The 22,994-nt window shown below is 34.4% G+C and overlaps 1 protein-coding gene across 1 annotated transcript; it reads left to right on the forward strand.

The window, feature by feature from the left end:
• The first annotated feature begins 431 nt into the window (after positions 1-431).
• On the forward strand, positions 432-22,725 carry LOC122333946 (neural proliferation differentiation and control protein 1-like). The gene is given in 10 exon segments (XM_043231812.1): positions 432-546; positions 13,123-13,281; positions 18,164-18,247; positions 19,348-19,457; positions 19,460-19,550; positions 19,972-20,038; positions 20,384-20,465; positions 20,577-20,656; positions 21,215-21,314; positions 21,719-22,725. Coding segments are annotated over 10 exon segments (960 nt in total). The 3' UTR covers positions 21,791-22,725.
• The last annotated feature ends 269 nt before the right edge of the window (positions 22,726-22,994 follow it).

A 22,994-nucleotide genomic window follows, 5' to 3' on the forward strand; every position in this document is an offset into this window, starting at 1 on the left:
TTACACACCATTCTTGTGTAATTTGTGCAGTACACAATAAATCAAAAGTATTAAAATATTAACAATATCAAATTATATGTATATATACACACACACATGCACATCTTCTTCTATTTACCTGCGGCAACCTTTCATTTTAACATCACTGTTAGATAACAGCATATTCATAAATGTGTTTATTTTATAACGTCATGCCTCTCAAAATTTAGAGCTGCAGCCCATTTCCATTTCGTCCAACCGATATGGTTTGTAGAAACCTTTTTTGGCCGAATTACGACCATCTAGACATCTAACATCTTGCTCATCCAAAACAGAGGTATCTTCAAACAATCTTAGGTCCCACTTTGGTGGTAAAAAAAAAAAAAAAAAAATCTTTATTGGTTTAACAGTGAATGTTACAGTGTTTTAGCATCAGTTTTGTTTCTGGCATTATGCTTTTGCAGATGATTCTACCAGAACTGACCTTAGAACATCCTGTAGAAAAATCTCTTGCCTCCTTTGCACATCCTATCGACTTTTCTGTCTCAGGACTGGATCCATCCACAGGTAAGCAAGCAGAACAAATCTCCATATACGCTAAACCGTATGTATCAGCACTTAGATATTGAGTTTTAACCTCACTGATGTATCAAAATAAGTTCATGCAACTTGTAAGTTTTCATGTCTGTTTTATTTTGAATCTCTCTGGTTTGCAGTGCAGCGTTCTTTGTATAAATTCCCACCATCCAGGCCACGTACCATGAACCCGAGCAATTGGAAAAGGTCCCTCAGAACAACTGAGTCTTGAAGATTGTGGATCTCTGAATATGATGGTAATAATAAAAATATTTATTTTCTCCGGGCAAGGACCTTGAGCTATCTGATGACAACCCTAGATTGGGAGCCAAAAATAATGCTCAATAAATAAATGTATTTGCGGTTGAATGTTTATGCATGCATGCATGTATTTGTTAGTCTGCTTGTTTATTTCTTAATCCTTAAAAGTGTCACCAAGAAGCAATGCAAAAAAAAAAAACATACTTTGCACGTGGTAACTCTGGCCACTAGGTGCCACTATCAGTATGAATTCAAAATTTCATAAACATGACATTTGAATTTTCACATTATTTCATCTGTTCATTTCCCTGCTCTTAACGTAGTCTGATGCAGTAAATGACCAAATATGAGATATATTATGTCATATTTTGCTAATGTTTAAGAACTGAAAACCCAATCAGAATTAGACAAAAGTCTTTTTTTTTCTAGCAGGGCTTTGTGAATTTAAACCAGAAATTAATTCGTAACTGTCTTTATATTTCCAACTAAAATTCCAATACATTTCCAATTATAATTCCAATTGTATTTATACTATAGCTCAGCACAATAAAATTCATTTTAGAACCAACATGGTTGAATTTTTTTCTCATTTAAGTATTTTCGTGAAGTACAACAAGTATTTTATAGTATGTAAATTTAAGACAATTCATTATTTACATTTTCTTTCCAAAACAAGGATTTTATACTTTTAAACATTTTGCCATTGAACATTTTAGAACATTTTCACTAAAAAAAGACTGTAAGACACCATTAAAGGAATAATTTACTCTCAGGCCGTCCAAGATGTAGATGAGTTTGTTCCTTCATCATAACAGATTTGGGAGAAATGCAGCATTATGTAACTAGCTTACTAATGGGTTCTCTGTAGTGAGCGAGTGCGTCAGAATGAGACTGAACAGCTGGTAAACACAGAATAATAATCACGTCTTAATAATGGATTTGTTCATTACAAACTCACAGATTTTCAGTTCACAAGACGCTAATTGATTGACCGCAGTCGTGCGGTTTAAATGTAGATTATTGCGATGTGTTTAGCAGTCTTTTGGTCTTTCAATCCGTTGGCACCCATTGAATGCAGGCTATCCATTCCATTGGTGAGCAAAGGATGTATAATTCTACATTTTCTTCAAATCAGTTCCAAGACATCTTGTACGTGCCTGAAGGTGAACTCAGTTTTTGGGTGAGTTATTCCTTTAATTGCACATTTATATATATATATATATATATATATATATATATATATATATATATATATATATATATATATATATATATATATATATATATATATTCCATAACAAATAATTCTTACTCACAGTTTAAAATTTTTTTTTTTAATAAATGTATGGCCTGAAGGGGAGTAAATTTTTAAATGTGTATATACATTTAAATATATATATATATATATATATATATATATATATATATATATATATATATATATATATATATAAATTAGAATTAATAATAATAATAATAAAAATATTATATATTATATATATATATATATATATATATATATATATATATATATATATATATATATATATATATATATATATATTCCCATAACAAATAATTCTTTTACTCCACAACTTAAATATGTTTTATGTATGGCCTGAAAGGTGATAAAGTTTTGGGTTTTTGAGTTATTACTTTAATGGTGGCTTTAACGTTTCACGACGACAATTTTCAGTTCTGCTATATATTTTTTATTAAATAAATTTAAATGTAAAAACTAAATATATATATATATATATATATATATATATATATATATATATATATATATATATATATATATATACATATATATATATATATATATATATATATAAATAATTATTCTTACTCTCACAACTTAACTATGTTTTATTTTGATAACAGAATGTTCCTCACCTGAGAGGAAGCACCTACGTCAGCGTCATTGCGTCACGAGCTCATTCATCCTCCCGCTGCTGCATGTGGTTGTTCTAATCTCTCCTGTAGCGTGTCTATCAGGCTGAGGTCCTCCTCCTCCTCCTCCTCCTCCTCCTCCTCCTCCTCCTCCTCCTCCCCGTGCCACCAATCTCTCTCCTCTATCTTTTAGCTCTGTACCACACAGGCAGCGGCTTAACGCTCTTCTTGAGTGGACGCTCCCCATCTCTTTATTCGGGCCGGTTTGTCTCTCTCTCTCTTTGTAGCGTACGTTCAAGCGACCCACACAGATGTGGGAATGACACTCCTGAGCTTTATCTGCTGTCCCGGACCTGAGAAGCGCAGTGAAGGATGTTGTTTGGCCGAACCGAGCGCACGGCGAGCCCAGGCCTCCTCCTCCTGCCCGGGGTCTTGATCTGCGTGATCTCGCCGCCGTCGGTGCGAGTATGCTGGGTAAGAGTCTGTCCGTCTGACATATGGTGGTGGCTCTGCAGCTTTTATCAGCTTTCATTCACCGTAGGTCATTTGTTTTTAAAACATTATTTGTGTATTTCACAGTGTGCGATGGGAAAACACTGTTTAAAGTGGTTTTAAAATGTTATATCGTTGATTTTATGAGTTTGAATATTTGTTTTGAATTTCTTTTCCAGTTATATCATGTGTGGGTTATTATTAATAGACTTTTGTAGATTATTTTTTGACAGAATAAACAGGATTCAGACTAGGTTAGCTCCTAATCCTCTTGGACAAGTGGAAAAACCGAAGAAGGAAAAGATAAATTTAATGGAATTTCTTGTGGCTGTTTAAAATTGTTTTAAGGTCAAGGACCCTTTGATAGACATTGGGATTATATACAGTTGCGCAAAACCTGAGCGTTGCATTTTAAGTCTGGGTTATAGTAGCTGCACTTGCATGCTTTTATTATGTTATATTATATCATGTTTACGTGGCACAACCACTGACATTTATTCTTGTAGCCTTTAAAATTCAGCATTTTAATTTTATTCCAAAAATTACATGTAGGAGGGATAGTGACTTTTAAATAAACTTCAGCTCCTTAATTTTAGCTTTTGGTGGAAGTTATTACTGCATTTTTAAGCCTATTTTCTTTTTCACTAAAACTAGTTCACGCGTTAATTGACAGTCACCCAACTGTACCACACTTTTTAGTTTTAGGATTAGAATTAATTAATTATTATTTATTTGTATTTTTTTACCATTCTTGTTCGTGGCATCCGGGGACTCATTTGCACTTTATTGGAAACTGGAAGCAACAAGATCGAAACTATATTTAATTTATTTTATATGCTCTTTGAAGCAGTGTCTGTTCAGTGGCTCAGATGATCTTTTGCCGTGGTCTAAGAGTTTCACAGTTGGCAGTGTGAACTAAATTGTGAGATGTGACTGCAGTAATGAGCATTTGAGCCGGAGATTATCTGTCCATGCTTCTTTTTTTTTTTTTTTTCCCAGACCCTTTTAGTAATGACAACAGCTGGACACTGACAGGACACTATCACACAGCACAGAGAGCACTCTAGCGTATAGCAGTTGCCCGATACAACTGTAAAAGTCATCAATATTTATATTTCTGTGCTAATATCATACTTTCTTGCCTGCAATATCGCTCTAGGGTTTTTAGTGTTCTGCAACATGTTCCAGGGGCTGAACAGTCTATGGCTTTCTCTCTTTATCTCATGTCCCAGCGCCTAAACGTGTTTATGCATGTTTTCCATTGTGTTTGTTGTTCTCTAGCGTGTGACATCAAAAAGCTGCCACGCTGAAGTCCCCTCAGGCTGTTGATCGCCACAGAATAGCATGTCACATTTCACACAGAAAGCCGCTAGCCATGCAGTCATTTCACAGATGGTGACCAGGCCATGTGTGGATAATCAGGCTCGTTTCACAAAGGTGAACAAAGCAACCTGTAGACTGTTTATAAAAGCAACCCCAATCGGTGTCCTGCTTGTTTGAGGAGCATTCGTGAAAATTATCATCATTTCATATATGCCTTGCTATGGTATGATATGTAATGGAGTGATACTGATCATCATTATAGTCTTTTTATCCGTTCATACTTTTTGTTATGATTTGTTTTGTTTTAGTTTAGTTTTTAGTATTATTTTCCATAAAATGGTCACCGATGTTCATCTATAATTTAGCCTTTTGACCAAATCAGGTTGATTTTTGGACAACATCGCATTCAGTGTTATTTTAGTAGTATTTATATGCTATTATAGTATTTGTTAATGTTTTGGATTTTAAAATTCATTTCAGTTAGGACATTTGTTGAGCGTTTCTAGTTGGTTTTCTAATTCATTTTATTTCATATTATTTAATTAATTATTATTTATTTTAATAAGTTTTTTTGTTTAATTCAATTGCTGAAATGGATTTTTAATAGACTATTTTTACAGTAACAGCTGATCGCATCGGCAGGGCGTTCAACAGTTCAATGCGCTGCAAAAGACTTTTCCTTGAAGAAAATATTTCTAGTTAATCTACACCCAAGGTGTGTATTTTGTTACGCTCATTCAAACTTGTCGTATTAGAACAAGGAAATGTTTTTCACTTATGTGTTTCAGGTACATAACAGGGCCGTGTCTTGAGCCTTCTTTTATTTTGATTTGTGAGTTATGTTACTGCAGCCTTTTGAAGCTGCTTTTAGTATAATCAAGTGGCAGGCTGGAAAATGGGCTATTTAGTCTGTGCACAATAGCGTACTAATCTGAAAAAACTTGAAATCCGAACCTTAAAGTGCCACTCATAACCCAGTTCCCCGTAAAGCACGGGTGAAATAGATAGAAATGAACCCTCCTGGTTCACATTTGAGGACGTCCTCTTCACGCTATGCTGCAGTTTTGATCGCAGCTCGCTTTGTAATGCACTTACATAAGAGGTGTTTGGCTAACGTGAGGTGTCTGATTGCTGCATTGCTCTCTTCGGAGGTGATGGAGTGGATTGAGAAAAGGTTAGCTGCGTTGCTGTGGTAACCACAGAATTGGACCCTGCGTCTGCGGTCTCAGGGGAACGTGAGGATCTAAGGCTCTACAGAGATCTGGAAACAGCTTGTTGTCGCCACGATGATGATTTGCAGAGCGCACATTGAGAGCGGCGGCTTATCTCTGCGGCAGATCCCCGAATGAGGCCACGTACTGTATACAAACCCAGCCAGGAACCAAGCAGCTGCGGCAGCGTTATCTGTGCACTTCTTATAAAAACTAAAGGCACAAACAAACACGATCTACATGTTTAAATACGCGCTATAAAATCCAAACACACCTTTGAGTGCTCAGTAACAGAGAGCAAACATCCACCTTTAAGTCTTCCCGCGTTGACTACACAGGTTGCCAAGTGCTTTTCGATCAGCAGGGGCTTCTGATCTTCGCGTACTGTACGAAAGCTTTCTAAAACAAAATAGCGGTTTTCATTGAAGTGCTCTTTAATGTCTTAATGTGGGCATTGAAAGATGTGGGCGTAAATCTGGGTTCTCATTTCCTGTGGTCCGCTGCACTTCTTTCACTAATGAGGGTGTGTGTCATTATTGGGTTTTCGTTAATGACAATTAGGATCCAAGCCAGGCGGATTAGAAGAGACCCTCAGATGCTTGAAGCACAGTCCGACGTAAACAAAAGCTCTATTGTGTTGAATATGGGAGAGTTTTCCAGACGCAGTTGTTGACTTTTGTTTGGTTTATTGCGAAGAATGACATGCAAGAAAAAAAAAAATCATGCATGCTATTTTGTTCCCTTGATTTGCTAAATTTGTGCACATGATTTGTTATCGATTTATCAGTTGTGTGCATGATTTAGAAAATTGAAGGAACGAAATAGTAAATCGCACTGATCGATTTAGCCTACTATATTTTTTTCTGCATGTCACGTGCGGGGCTCCGTAGTTTCGAACTCTTTAGGCATGTATTTATTTCCTCATTTTGTACGGATACCAAGTACTAAGGATGTGAGCTGCACATTTATTTTCAGATCTTGGTTTTAGTGGCCTATTTGTATGGTTGTAGAGCAATTATTTCGCTATAGGCGAAGGAGATGCCTGGTTAGCGTCATCTGTAGTCACATGTCCCTTTTGCTGTATCTAGAAATCCCACAATCAAATATTTTATTGCTGGAGAACTGAAGTATTAAAATGATTCTACATCCAGCTGTTATCTTTTACTCTGTGCAAATGAAGAGTGGAAGCCTGCCTACTATACTACACATCTTAACTCTCACACACATTCATTCAAGTGATTAATTTAAAGAATTAAATTAAACTGCATATAATACACTCTAATGTGCTTTGATGTTTGATTAATTAGCATATATAGTGCATATATAATGTGTGTGTGTGTGTATGAATATACACTGCAGTTCAGAAAGTTTTCTTTAAAGATATTGGCTTTTAATTGTATTTAACAAGGATGCATGAAATTGTGACAGTAAAGACATTCATAAAAAGATTAGCATGTAATATTTCATATTTGATTAATTAAATGCAGCCTTGATGAGTGTAATTTTCAGATATAAAAAAGTCAATTTTGAGATCACCATTATATTTGTGAATTTTCATATTCTAGAGATGGCATTTTGAGCGTTGAAGCATGTTTGTGTTGAAATGTAACGCAGCCATGGTTACCATTCTGTTCAATCCGGATCCAGATGTAATCACATTAGCACCTTGCTAATATAGCCAGACAGCATAGTTTCCATAGCAGCAGGGATTGTAGCTCGTTCCCATGAAGTTAATAAGTACAGAGAGTGAGAAAGAGCCGAATGGATGGAAACGGGTGAGCCCATGGCCTGTAAGGCTAGGAGTGTCTCACAGAAACAACTTCAAAGCTCTGTTTTCAGATCAAGAACATTGGATTGAGAATGCATGTTTGTTTGAGCTGTGGATATTTATGACACGTCACGTTGTGTGCTGTTGCTATTTTAAAGGGCTACTTCACTCCAAAATGAAGATTTTGTAATTAATCACTTACGCCAATGTCATTACAAACACACAAAAGCTTGGCTTGTGACTCTCCCATTGACTGAACACTGTCAAGGGCAAGAAAAGTACAAAGTATTTTATGAAGCAACGAGAATACTTTTTTGTATGCAAAGAAAAAGAAGTAATTATTCAAAAAGTATTCTAGTCGCTTCATAAAATAAAGATCGAACCACTAATGCAGATGGACTATTTTTGTGACGTATTTAGTACTTTTCTGGACCTTGGCCGTGTTATTTCATTGGGACAGTCACAAGCCTCCCCAACTGATTCAAAATATCTTAAATTGTGTTCTCAGGACAAATGAAAGGACAATATGTGGGTTAATGAAAAAATAATAATTTCTGAGTGGAGTAACTCTGTAAGTGATGAAGACGGGTAAAGAGTCCTAAGCTGTATCTCTACCCTTGAATATAACCAAAACTTGGCTTTTAGTTTGTTTTACTTGGACCAGAAAGCCATATAACATACCTTATAACATAGCGATGTTTTAAAAGTGCTATGAACACTGTAGCAAAACGCATAGTGGTGTCGTGGCAGCAGTTTTTCCATTTCCTTGCATTGTATCTTCAGAAAATATTAAGTCTAGGTTAATAACATGAGTTCGTCTGTAGACATGGAAGAGAGCCAAATTAAACCAGAAAAACAACTGGCCCTTAGCTCGACTTTAAGTGGAGCAACAGGAAAGTCCACACAATGGGAGTTTCCCTTTATCCATCCACACTTTCCTGTTCATGGCATCTCCTATCGCTATTGCAAATTATTATCTATCTTCATTTTTTTTCCCATTAGCTTTATTGCTTCTTAACAGATTTTTTAAACATTTGTGGCCGCTTATGATTCACATCCTACCTCACAAAGTAAATGGAAGCTGTCAATATTGCCACGTAAGCGTTTTTCTGTTCCCGTGCTGCAGGTCTGTGCTGATGTTGGCTTCCTTCCCGCTCAGAGCTTGGTTAATGATTTCTGAGCCAGCAGCAGATGGTTAGAAATATTCGGTTTTAATCCAGCTTTATGATATGCTGATCTTTTTACGTAATCATGTGTGCTTTTCCTTAGTCTAGCAAATGACCAGAGATGTTTTCACAATCTTACTTCGCAGCCAGCTGAAAAGTTTGATATTTTGGCCAATACAGATGCGTTCGAAAACAAAAGCACAACAATGTGTTTACAACCAGTTAATTATTTATATTTGTTTATTTATTTAATTATTTTTATTAATTATGCAAAGAGGAATCTGTGCATTTTTTAATGTGAACTGTGTGAAAAGACCAAATTGCTATACTGCGTGATAATTAATTAATAAATTAATTTTTATACCATGTTAACTATGTTTTGTGATGAAAATGTATTTTATTACATGGACTTGCTAATTTTTATTGTATTTTAATTAAATCATTTACAAATAGACAATACCTCGTTACTTTTAATGTCACATAATCATGTTGCAATAATTTATTAATTTAGATTTTATTTTATTTTTTAATTTGATACTTTCCGAATAGAAAATACCTAATCAAATTATGATTATTATTATTATGAAACGGGTCATGTATGCTATTTTGTAGCATCAAGTTATTAGTACAAAATACTTCTTACTATATGAGCCATGCTTGTGAGCCGACAAACACACTAGCGTATCAGTTTATTTAGTTTGATATAATTATATTCAGTACTATATTATATTAATTAATTTTTTTAATGTATTTTATATTTTAAAGTTGTCTTTAGAAATGACCATGTTTCAGATATTGTCCAGTGGTTTGTTCTCTTTTCTTTTGAAGGTCTTCATGTCATACTTGACTGTACACATCAATGGCCGTCTCATTTCTATTAGCTAGTCCTTCAAAGAGTCCAAATAAAATTATAAGGTCTGTCAGGTTTGACTTTGATCAGTCAGTGATTTTAGATGCACTGGCGATCAAAGCATCTTCTCCAGAAACATTATGGTTTGTGATAACGGTCTGTGAGCCCTGTTAGCTAAAACAATGGGGTTCTATACAAAGAGATCTCAGTGGGGTTTCTTGTACATGCAATAAGTCATATTAAAAACAGTAGTCGAGTTATTTAAATAGAAGTGCACTTACTGCAGTGTAGCTTAAAAACCCGTTGCTTCCAAATTCCTCTTTATTTCCAAGCACAGCTTGAGCTTGAGGTTGATTGTGTAAATTAATGTCCCTGACCGGCTGGAGGTGGCGCCCAGCTGGGTGTTTAGAGGAATGTGCATCTCTCACATGCACGCATACAGTTGCACCTCATTAGTCAGTTAATCTCAGTTCTCATGACTCCTCGTCCAGATTTAAAAGCAATCTGGTGGCGTTTTTATAAAGACTAATGAGAGACGATGATGTCTGTGAGCAGAAATCAATGCATATTGTGCAGGAAACATCTGATAAAAGGCACAATGATGATCGGAGCTAATGGCAAGATGCTTGCAGGATCGATTTCAAATGCCTGTGGCACATTATATTGATTTTTATATGCAGAATGTCAAATATGAATATGAAATGCCCAAGTTTCTGTTGTTGAGATCAAATGTTGCCAAAAGTCTGTTTAAACTATTATATTTTTGTCATAAATTAATCTAGTAGAAACTGTCCGACAGGTTCGATGACATACTAAAATCATATATTGCAGTGATTATTTTAAAGATTTACAGATTACAAATTTAAAGATTACCAGTCAAAAGTTTGGTAGCAGAAAAAAATCTAAAGATTAAGATTATTATTATTTGTTAAGAATGTACTAAAATGATCAAATATGGTGGTGCAAATTAAAAATTCTATTTCAAATCAAATTGAATAAATGGAGGCTTCGTGAGCATTTCAAAAAATATTTTCAAATTCTTACAGACCTTATTTTTGAAAGGTAGTCCATATGTCAAATATTTTGGCGCATGCGTTGGTCGCTACTTGATATATATATATATTATATATACACACTGCAGAATCTGGGACTTGATATGAAATTGTTTGTAGTCTATTAATTTGTTTTCCAAAATGCCTATTAGAACAGAACATATGTATGTCTACTGTATGTACATTTCGGAGTGTGGTGTATGGAAGCATTTGCCTTGGCAGGGCACTTGTATGCTTTCATAACAACGTAGAAGTGCTGTTAAATAACTATTGTTGCCTGAAACACATCATACTCAAGGTGGCTTGAGAATATAAACTGTAAAAATGAAAAGTATCATTTGATATTACACAAGTTTGTCTAGACCATTAGTCCAGTTTCACAGTCCAGTGAAACTCTATTCTCCTTCAAGAACAAATTGTAAATGATTGCTTTATGCTCATTGAAATTCTTTTTGGGTGGAAAATGTGTCATTGTTTGATATTCAGCTTTGAGTTTCTACTGACGTCTGCCTGATGATGATGTCAGAGTGACAGATAGAGATCCAGTCATCACACAACACTGAACCGCTTCTTCTCTGCAGCTGAAAATTATTTTCCGATTTTGCTTGGAAGGGTCTTACTACGGGTAAAAATACTTTATAAAATGCCTATATTTATTGTGCTATCTTATAATATTTTAAGGAATGCCTACTGTGGTATGAGCTCCCAGGTTGTTATATAATGGAATATGCATATGGATTTATTCTATTTTATTTTATTTAGATTTATTTTATTGATTTATATGATTTTTTTTGCTTTTTAGCTTTATCATATAAAATTTCAGGGAATGCCTACCATGGCATAGGCTTCCAGGTTTTTAAAAAATAATGCAATATGCATATTTTAATTTGTTTTTTATTTAATTTTATTTTATGTTGCTTTATTTATTAAAAAAAGAAATACAACCCCAAATACCATTACTATTGTTTAAAAAGCAAATGGCCTGTTTACGATGTAATGGAGAAATACAGTACATTTTAAGTTCTGCAAAAGAGCACTGTATTAATCACATACATTTATTTTTTTTTTTTTTTTTTTTTTTTTTCACAAAAATGGAAAAAAGAAAACCATCCATCGATAAGGCTCACAGAAGGCTAAAGCTGAAATGATAAAACAAATTACTAAAATAAAATCAATTATGTTTAAAAACTTTCAGCTAGTTAGTACGACAGCATTTCTTTAAAAATCTAAATAAACTTAAATTAAACAAAATCACAAATATTTATTTATACTATAATAGTATACCAGCAGCACTAAAATGACACTGATCCACCATGAAATCCTCAAGCACAGTCACAACACACACACACACCTGCTGCTGACCCAGATTTCTTCTGCACTTCTACAGGGTGAATTACACAGAAAATTGAGGGATTTATAGAGAAGAGGAGCACATATGAAAAGGTATCATCGAAGAGAAGCAGCTGAGATTATGATTGCGCTCTGCGGACCGATTTTCATCATTCAAGCATGTTTGTACCGATGACTGACGTCTAGAGTGATTGAGAAGCAGTCAAGGATATTAGGCAGCCTGAAATCAATAGCATTGATGTCACTGGGTACTTCAGATGCCATAACCATTGAATGCTTTTGAGGCTTTAATCATTTTTCAGGTTGAAGTAAAGCTCCATCGACAGCATCTGTGGAATGCTTTTACGTCATGTCCTTCAGCTCTGTCCTTGTGTACATACACGTGTAATGTGAAATTGTCCAGATTTACTGGCTGTGCATGAACACGAGAAGAAAATAAAATATATGGATATACACTCATGTTTTTGTGGGGTTTTTTAAACCTTGTGATGTATTTGTTTAAGATAACTATTTTCTATTTTATTAATTTTGTTTAATTTTCATCTTGTGATGGTCTTTAATCACATGATCCTTCAGAAATCATTAAAATATGTTGGTCTGCTGTTAAAGAAACATTTCCTCTTATTATCAGTATTGAAAACAATTATTCGGCTCATATTTTTGTGAAAGAGCACAAAATATTTATTGTCTTTTTTAGTGATATAAAATGCTTGCTTTTTCTTCTAATCAATTTAATGGTTTTTTGTTTAATAATAATAATAATGTTTTTTAAAACGAGCATCACTCTTAATCTGTAATATTTTCCAAACAACCGATATCAAGAAATGTAATAGATTTTAAAGAGACTTGATTTTGTGCTATACATACTATCCTTTAAAGATACTGAGTATTTAATGTGTAGTGATATACATGTTCTTTTTTCTGTTTCATAGTTTGAAAGAAGAAAAATAAACTTTAATAAACTGATACTTTTTTACTTGCAAAAACAACAACGACAATTAAAAAAACAAAACAAAAAAAACATGAATCTTAATGTTGGTGTGACTTCAGAGGGAAATTATGACTTTTAATGAACAACAGTTTTTTTTCAGCACCTGGTGCACTACTGAATAATGATTTTAAAGCACATAAATATTCAAACACATGACATGTGATGTTTTTTTTTTTTTTTTTTTTTTACTGTTTTTTCTGTTTTCAGCGAACAAGTGCCCCGATCACATAGACTGTGCCAGAAAGGGGCGGCACTTCTGCAAGCCTGGCTCCTCCCACTGTGGCCCCTGCCTCTCCCCATTGGCGGAAGATAAAGCGGGTCATTGTGTTGCTCACAGGACACACTTTCTCCCACACCACCACCAAGGTACGAAGGCTTTCACGCATCCACCCTACCCTCATTATGGCTGCTGTGTCACGTTTTATTTAGCACCTATTGTCTAATCTGGCCTTTGCTTTGGTACATCAACAAACTGAGTCAGACGGCACAGAACCGTTTTCTCGAGCAAAACGCCGTGCATTCATTAACCGAACCCTTGGCCCGTGACTAATGCCTTCGTGAAAGAAGAGATGATGTTAATGGTTTTAGGCCGCAGATCCTCCCTTCATCTGGCCTGTGCTTTTGCTGTCATTTCTATTGGTTTTGCGTGGAGCGTAATCTCTTTCTGTCCCTCCTCGTGTGGCAGAGGCACATGACTGAATTTAATCAGATGGATTGTAAGCATGCACGCGTGTGCCTGTGTGCAGCCTTGGCTTTAATATAATTCGCATGTGAGCGCTGCATGCCCTGGCAGAAATAAATAACACTTCTTCTTTTTTTTTTTTTTAAATCTATTGCAATGCAGTAGTCTTAGGTGGAGTTACGCCTTTATAATAAATGTCATTTTTAGCAGCATATGCTTTCAGAAAGAAATTTTTTGTCTTCTGTAAATGATTATTAATCGTTTATTAGGTTTTATTAATGTGCTATTATAGCTGAAAAATCAAATGGTGATCTGATTTTTATAGATTTTGACACATGCAGCATAACAGTAACTTTAATTTGAACTATAAAAAACAATAGTTCTTAAATAGTTTTTCAAATGAACTAGTTTTGTTTTGAAATGTAATTGTTTATAGATTACAAGTTCCAAGCATCCATTTAAATTACTTTATTACTTTATTAAAGTAAAGTAACGATTACATTTGATTCGTTTTTTGTTGCTTACTACTTTTCTTAATTTTAAACAATGTTTTACAACCATTTCAAAACATTTAAAGCAGGCACGGTTACCAAAAATTGGGACTCAGCGCTGATTACTGACTTTCACTTGAGTTATGATTATATTAATGTCATTTTATTATCACATGCACCACATAATGAGACTTTAGCACCTCTTTACTTACTCAGCTATGACAGGAAACACTGGCATCTAACAATGCCTTGGACAAAAACAACTAATCGTACACAGTAAAGCGTATACTTGAACCCAAAGAGGAAATAAAACGGTTGAATAAGTAGTATTAAGTAGTATTCTGGGTCCAAATCTCCTGAAACATTCTTCATAAAAAAAACGTTTTTTGTGCATGAAATGTATTAGTATGTCATGTGATACGGTTACGTGTGATAAATACTATATAAAAATTCTTGAATATTTACATATTTGAATAGTTTATTTTACAAAACAGATAAAAAAATGTATAAATCATGTTTAGTTTTTTTTTTTATATTGTCATGTTTTCATTAAGTTAGCTGTATACTTTGTTAGTTATCACTCTTTAAAAAATTAGAGTTAATTAGATCTAGAATTAGAATATAAGTGTGTGTGTGTGTGTGTGTGTGTGTGTGTGTGTGTATTTTATTTATTTATTTTTTTTTAAACATGATTTTTTTTACATTTCTTAAAAGAAATTTAATGTTTTTACAAATTAACTCTTTATATACTATTCATAATACAAAATGTTAAGATCCATTAAAAACAGTTTCTTTATGTCGAAAATACCTATTATTATTATGCAGTTTAAAATTTAGGGATTTTAACTGAATATCAATTTGAAAAATGTATAAAATCTTCAAAAGAAATTACAGATAAACGGAGATCTATTTATTCAATGCAGTTTTGCCTCTTAACACCTTTTTTTTACCTCTGATCTTTTGAAAGCTTTGCAGAACGGTCTTGGAGCACAATGTTACTCAATGTTGGATCAAGGTGGAACCTGCTGTTAAAGAGTTTACTGAGCAAACAGCCCCGTGTCACAAGTCTCTTTGCCTTGATATGGTTACAAGTGAACAACACGTGGTGCTTGAGTTTTAAAGAACAATACAAATTCATTCGGATTTTAATACCCCATTATGTTTTTGAAATCCTACTTTTTTCCTACCCTTGAATTTGGGCCACACTGACAAGGTATTTAACAGCCATCAGCTAAACCGTCTGCGACTAATCATCATCTGTCTATGTAGGTCAGAGGCCTGATTTTTGCAGCACTCATCGGACAGAGAGAGAGACACCAGACACAAATAAACAACTTTTAACACATACATGGCTATGTTAATTATCATATTGATTGAAAGGACAGACTGTCTGGTGGTACTGCTTGTGTTAACCTGCACATCAGTGAATGGCTTAGAATAACTGTACTTTGTTGTTTGATTTGAGTTGAATTTTAATTTTCAGCACTACATTGTTTTTAGATTTGAGCACTGTCGAAAACAGCCAGTAATCACTGACCACTGCATTTAGTAAAGCCACCACTAGATGGCAACATAATCGTGTCCAAAACTTCAGAGGTGTTATATCCTGATTAATATAGAAAGATGGATTATATACTAACACTAGAAAATAGTGTCACAAATCACAAAGATTTTGGAGTATGCACTAATGCAGTCTTTATTTACTTATTTTTTTACTACTTGCAACTTTAAAGGTTAAATAGTCAAGTTTGTGAAAGAGTAATATGTCTCAACGCTGCCATTCATGAAAAAAACGAGAACATTTAGTCCAAAATTGTTAGTAGATTTCACAAAAACAGCAAGTACCACGTGACGTTTTTTACTCCTATAATATTTTTGCTTTATTTACAACTTCAATTTTTTCCTTCACTAGTGAAGTGCAGAGTTATAGTTGGCAATAAAAGTGTGAAAACTGAGTAACATTATGTTAGATTTAAAGTGCGCCTATTATGGGTTATGAAAGGTTCGTGTTTTGGGAGCCCCAAACAACAGGTTGGCAAGCAAGTCACATGATGCTAAACACTTTTCTTATAATATGTATTTATTTTTACCTTTTTTGTTCAGCAACCCCCAAACAATTTGTTTTAAGAATAATTTTTCCAAACACCTCTGTCAATCGATTGATTTTATTAAAAGTAGTGTTTGTGAGCTTTAACACTCAAAAATTCTCATTTTGTATTTTTAACTGGTGGGCAGGCGATATGCCAATGTTTTAAAAAAAGGACTGATTCAGTGATTCAGAGTCGTCTCTTCCTTTTTTTAGACAATAGCGTTAACTTCTGAGGATGTTTTTCATTCGCTTAGAGCTGTGTATGAATCTCATTTTAAAAATCCACAATAGGGGCGTTTTAAAACGACTCTTTCTTAATACGCTTTTTACACAAAAAATACTAATTAGATTTTCTAGTAATAATATGAACAATTACAGTTCTAGTGTTTACAACATACTTTACGCATGTAAAGTTGTGGAAAAAGTTCTCTTACTCTTCTAGCACCTACTGAGTCAAAATTGAATCAAATTGTTCAGCCGCTTTAGTCAGGCTGGACTGTTTGTGAACACCCCCTTTATGCGTAAAGCACAGATGTACAGGTTGACTTGTCCCCTAAAAACAAGTACAGATGGTTTGAGCCGCCCCCTTCGACACCTGCTGTGGAGTGTGGGGGTGCTCAGCCAGAGATATGTGCTGTTCTATCACATCAGTCTTGTTCCAGAAGGCAGATGGCCAGTCATCTGTAGACTAAACACAAACCTTCACGATAATAAACGGTAACTATCGACTGTCTGCACTGATCTGCATGATACAGTGCTGAGGAAAGTTTCGATATTTATAGTCCTGTATGGAAATGTCACTTGTTCAGCAGCTCTTTGCAGCCATAAGCTGTGTTCGGTATGCAACACCTTACCATGGCTGTTAAACATATCTTTGTTAAACTGTTAAACATATCTTTGTCAATGTGTTTCACTTATTAACACAAAGAGCTTGGAGATGCAATAATTGTTTTTAACTAAAATGCCTTTTAAATAAATTAAATATTTATGTACATTATATGTTATTAATGTGCTGTTATATGTATGTTATTAATGTGCTGTAATGTGTGTGTGTGTGTGTGTGTGTGTGTAATTTTTTTTATTTCAATATAACATATCAACTATATTTTCACTATATTCTGTGTACCAACTGGGGCTTTTTATGAAATTAAGAGCTGCTTAATACAGCTTATATTTGCTAAATATTCTATATTACTTATTTGTTTTTTATATTTCATAAAATTAACCTTCTAAGGCTGAATGATGTAAAGATATATGATATTAATTTATTGATGATTTATAATTTACTAACCAGTGCTGCTGAGCAAATTAATCAACATTTCTGAAATATTCAATATAGTTTTATGCCATTATAAAGTGTTTTATAAGTCTTACTATGTTGCTATATGTTTAAAATTAAATAACTCTTAGTATAGAATCACAAAGAGAGAAATTCATTTTAATACTGTATTTAAAAAAAAAAAATTAAGATAAATGACAACAAGTTTTGATTCAGTGAATCAGTTGATTCACTCACTCACATCAACACACTACTTTTTCCTTTTCTGAATGTTGTAGGAGTTTGTTGCGTTCTTGCGGGTGAGAGATAATGAGCGATCACACACCCCCTCTCACTGGCCACACACACACACACACACACACACACACTCAGGCTGGTTGTCAAGAGGGACAATCTTCCATAGTCTTGGAATGCAGCTTACTGTCTGGCCAAGCGTACCATTAAACCATGTGCTGCCTTTGTTTTCCCTTTAAAGTGTGTCAAACAAACAACACTCTGGCACACTCTCGCTCTCAGGACACACACAGCCCACTCATCACACTTCCCTCACAGATATATATGTGAATATTTACCGTGCTTTCAGAACATATTTTCAATACAACTGAGACTGAGCTCAATTTATTATGAAGTACAGAAAAAAAAATTTGTTGCCTGCTCAATGAAAGAATCAGCTTTGTATTTAATGTTTTCTTTCTTCATTTCCACAGCCTCTCATCCTGACGTCGATGAAGAAATCGACTATCTGTCCTCCGTCATTGCAAAGCAGCAAATGTCAGAAGTCAAACAGCCAGGTTTGAACTATCTTCTCTTAAGATCTGTGTGGTTATGGTTAGCCGGGTAGTGTAGCGGTTATAGTGGTCATGATTCATAGCATACCCTTGTGAGCTTTGCGTCCTGCTCACACTTTGCTGTGTGTGAAGTTTCTGTTTTAATGTAGCGTAAAATAAACAAGCGGTACGTTCGGATTGCAGAAGCAATGCGGCTTAGTTAACGATTCATCACATCACACCCACTCACAAAATATGATTTCATTGCATTTTGCTTTTGACAAACAGTAAGGTGAAGTCTTGTATTGTGTCTACATCATGAGAAAAACTGCCACAAAGACATGATTCTTCTGATCCAGATTAGAACGCTTTGTTCAGTTCTGAACCCGTTTGTATGTAATGATTCTGAACACGTTATTTTACGCCTAATCCTGATTTTATGGGTTAAAATTATGGCCAGGGACTTAAGATGATGCGGATGTGACCCAGATGTTTCCTGCTACATCTGTGAATGTTTTACTAATTTAAAAAAGCACTTCAAAGCTTTTAATTTTTTATTAAAATGCAGCTATTATGGGTAATGTAAGGCTCATATTGGAGAAAAGGTTATTTTATCAGCTCCAACAGCGGTACCCGGTGGCAAAGAATGAATTTGCATTTGCATTCAGACCAAGGAGATAAGACTAACACAGGGCTGTCTAAACTCGGCCCTTTAACTTGCCTTAACACACCTGCATGGGAGTTTCTAACACGCCTTGTAAGAATTTGATTGGCTGCTTAAAGTTTTAAGTTGACACATGAAACCGCTTCGGATTCGTTTCATTGATACATGATATCTTTCTTTTGAGAGACAATAACTTTCACTTACACGGCGCACTTTCACATAGGAGGATGTTTTACACACTGCATGAAAAGTCATTTCAAAAATCCGTAATAGGGGCACTTTAAATATCGTGCATTAAAGCTGAAACTTATGTATCTGAAAGCTATATAATTAGAAAAATCTTAATTGTTAATTTGTGGGGGGGAAACTATGTGATGGTAAATGTTTGTTTGTTTTTTTACTGTGCATCATGAAACTATATACAATTTTTTTTGTCTTTGTCTCTTCACCTCCTCTCTAGACTCTCGCTCGCAGTCTACTCTGCAACACCAGTCAGAATCGAAACAGAAAAGTCTACACAAACCCACCACTGCAGAACCAACGACCAGCGGCCCATCCACACCAACGCACCAGACCCTAAAACTCTCCAACCGGTCACAAACTCGTCCGACCGCCACGGGCCAATCATCTCCCCCCACTCCTCCAGAGACAGCCTGCTAGTCCGTATGTGTCACTCAGCTTCTTCTGATTTTATTTAAAGCCTAATTACGATCAATGTGTTGTGAGTTGTTATTTATTTTGAATCATTTCAATATACTTTGGCCCCGGTTTCCACAGAAATCTTTCTGTGTCCCATTTTGAATGCCATTTACTGGATTTATTGTGGTTTGGCTGACCTGCCTCCCCGACAAAGATGGCATTTAAAAGCAGGCCAATCACATGATGTTTTGTACTTTTATAATTGGCTTGTCCTTAGATGTTGGGACACTGTGAGCCTCTCCGAATTATATATCGAAACGTCTCTGGAATGTGTCCATTTAAACACTTCACGCACGTACCTTATTTTCGATGAATGTTCTGTATATGAGAATGCTCCTCATAGTTTTTCTCGTCTGTCTCTGTCTCTCTTTCTCTTTGGGAGCAGTGATGATCTCTTTATGCATTATTGTGGGGTCCATGGCGCTCATCGTCGCTGCTGTCTGCTGGATCAGGTGAGCTGAATCTTAATTATTTTTATTCGTCAGTTTGTAACGCGTCAGTCTAAACCTTCGTCATGGCCTTGTAATGTGTTTCTAAAAACATCCTGTTCAAACTAATGAAAATAGCTTTTCTAAATAAATTAAGGTATAAATATATATTTAAAATATATAAATGATTTTTTGTTGTCAGTGCATTATTTTTTTATATACTTTTTAGTTTTTGAAATAATAAAAATAAATATTATATTAGTATTAAAAAATGCATCCTTTTAAGTTCATTTTTCATACTTTGTATTTCTATGAAATTTTAGCTTGATGTATTATTATTATTATTTTTTTTTTTGTTGTCTTTTACAGGTTACAGAGAGAAACTCGTCTGGCTCAGAAAGTTGATTACCCTGCATTTCATGCTGCTGGTGCCAATCATAATCATACTTCAGTAAGAGCATTCACATATTTAATGACAGTTCACACATCCGGGAAAAAATACAATAAACACTTTGACACTTCTTGTAATGTGTGTTTATGTCCACCTCTTTCCACGTTTTAGTCTGGGGACAAAACCCTGGCTCACAGTGCTCAGATGTATCACTACCAGCATCAGAAACAACAGATGCTCTCAATGGAGAAGTAAGCACAAAATGTGATCCCTTCTCTTTATTTCACTTGCTTTAACTCTAGCATTGTCTCTACTCGGCTCTTTGTCCCTTCAATTATTTGGGCCTTTTTATCACAAGTTGCTGTGAGAGAATGCTGACCAAGAACATGAACGTAAAAAAGCATGTAATTGTCCTTACTCATTTCCTTTCTTCTTTATACTTCGTTTACTTCCACTTTCATGTACATATATGCACCGCACTTGGTACGATTCATGCTACGAGTGTTAGTTTGAACATACATATTTTGAAACCATGACTTTTTGTATCGTGATTTTTTTTTTTTTAACGTTTGTTTGAGTGTGAAGTTGTCTAAATCCTCCTTTTCGGGCCCGGCACCACTTTTCTAGTTGGATGAAGTTTTGGTTATGAAACGTAAAAACATATATTCATATGCTATTTTGAGAAGCTTATTACATTATATGTGATTACATCACACGAAAGCTCTTCACAAGTTCTTTCTACTGACAAAAGTGCTGTCACACACGCAGTATACAAATTTGTAATATAACAATTTTTATGTTAAACGCAGGCATAAAGCAGAACCTAAAGTGTCAGAGTCTGGGGCCACATCAGATGAGGAGAATGAAGTGGGAGATTTCACTGTGTACGAGTGTCCTGGACTGGCACCGGTGCGTAAACAGTTTTGTATTTAGCATGTATTTTTATGATAATGTTAACACAAAATAAATTTGAATAATTCAAATATAATTTTAAGTTAAATTTAAAATTATATTTTTTATTTTATTTTTACTAAATTTGTTTTAATGCATGCACATGTGTAAGATTTTTCCAAAACCATTAGTCTTTTAAAGCTGAACAAGGCTGTATATATATATATATATATATATATATATATATATATATATATATATATATATATATATATATATATATATATATATATATTATAAAAAAATATATATATATATATATATATATATATACACACACACACACACACACACACACACACACACACGTATATGACCGTTATGTATTTTGGTAACTTAGTTTTTGTTTTTCCTCTCTCTAGACTGGAGAGATGGAGGTGAAAAACCCACTGTTTGACGACTCCACCTTACACTCCCAGAGAAATCACAAGTGACCTGGACACACACACACACACACACACACACACACCTGCATACTTTTAGAATAGGTCTAACACGCCTAAAAGCATTCCTCCATAGGGTGAAGCTGCATCTGTTACACCACACACAAATGAAAAAAATACACATGACTCTGTTTTTCCTGGAAAATCTGTCCTCGGAACAAAGTGAGAAAAACACCCAAACTCTAAAGATACCGAAGAAGCGGCGGTGTGTAGTCAATCAGGTAAATAAAAGTAAAAGACAGCAGTGGTTAAAAGGTTTTTCTTTTACTCAGATGCACATATCTCGACTCACCACGCACCACAAACTCTCAGTGGAAACTCAGACCGGCCTTTCAGTGCGGTTTCTTTACACCACATCTTTATTCTTCAAGACTGGTGTTAGTTTTCACTCACTTGCTTTTTTATGTCACCTCCCTTTTAAAATCATTTCTCTTCGGGTCTTGTTAGGAATCTTTATAAGCATCTTTTCAGCTAGATGTACTTTTTAACAAGTCTTCATGTTTTTTTGGCAAAGCTGCCTCTAAAAGCACCTCTTCTTATTATTGTGTATAAAAATACACAGTGCTCTCTCTCACACATTAACTTGTGTTATTTGTCTCTCCTTATCTGAGTATTATTTTCTTATTGTCAACTTTCGGTTGTCTTTACCAAAAAACCAAATTCTAAAAAAAGTTCAATTCAAAAGTTATTTAATTTTTCACATTAGTTTTTTTCCCTATGTTCTTTAATGTTGAGGCTCTTTCTCCCTCTCCTATTTTTCTTTGTATTCCTCATTAAATATCAAATCCATTTTATCTAATGATATAATGGTTGTGTCAGAAATTGAAATACTAGTTAGACTGAAACAGAGAGATGTTGAGGTTCCTGTGCTCAAATCACTTTAGTGTAAATAAAGAAATAAATAAACTTAAATGTATTATATAGTACTTCCTTGACGTGTGTGAGTGAAGTTTTTGCAATTACACTTTTGCATACATCAGCTGTGATAAAGGTTGTACACTAAAATTCTGTCTTGTTTATACATTTTTTGTCATATATAATCAGACATCATTGAAGAGTTTTGGGGTTATGAAAAAAAAAAAAAAAAAAAAAATATATATATATATATATATATATATAAAAAAAAAAAAATAAAATATATATATATATATATATATATATATATATATATATATATATATATATATATGAACAG

The sequence above is a fragment of the Puntigrus tetrazona genome, unplaced genomic scaffold (genome assembly GCF_018831695.1).
Source record: "Puntigrus tetrazona isolate hp1 unplaced genomic scaffold, ASM1883169v1 S000000446, whole genome shotgun sequence".
NCBI lineage: Eukaryota > Metazoa > Chordata > Actinopteri > Cypriniformes > Cyprinidae > Puntigrus > Puntigrus tetrazona.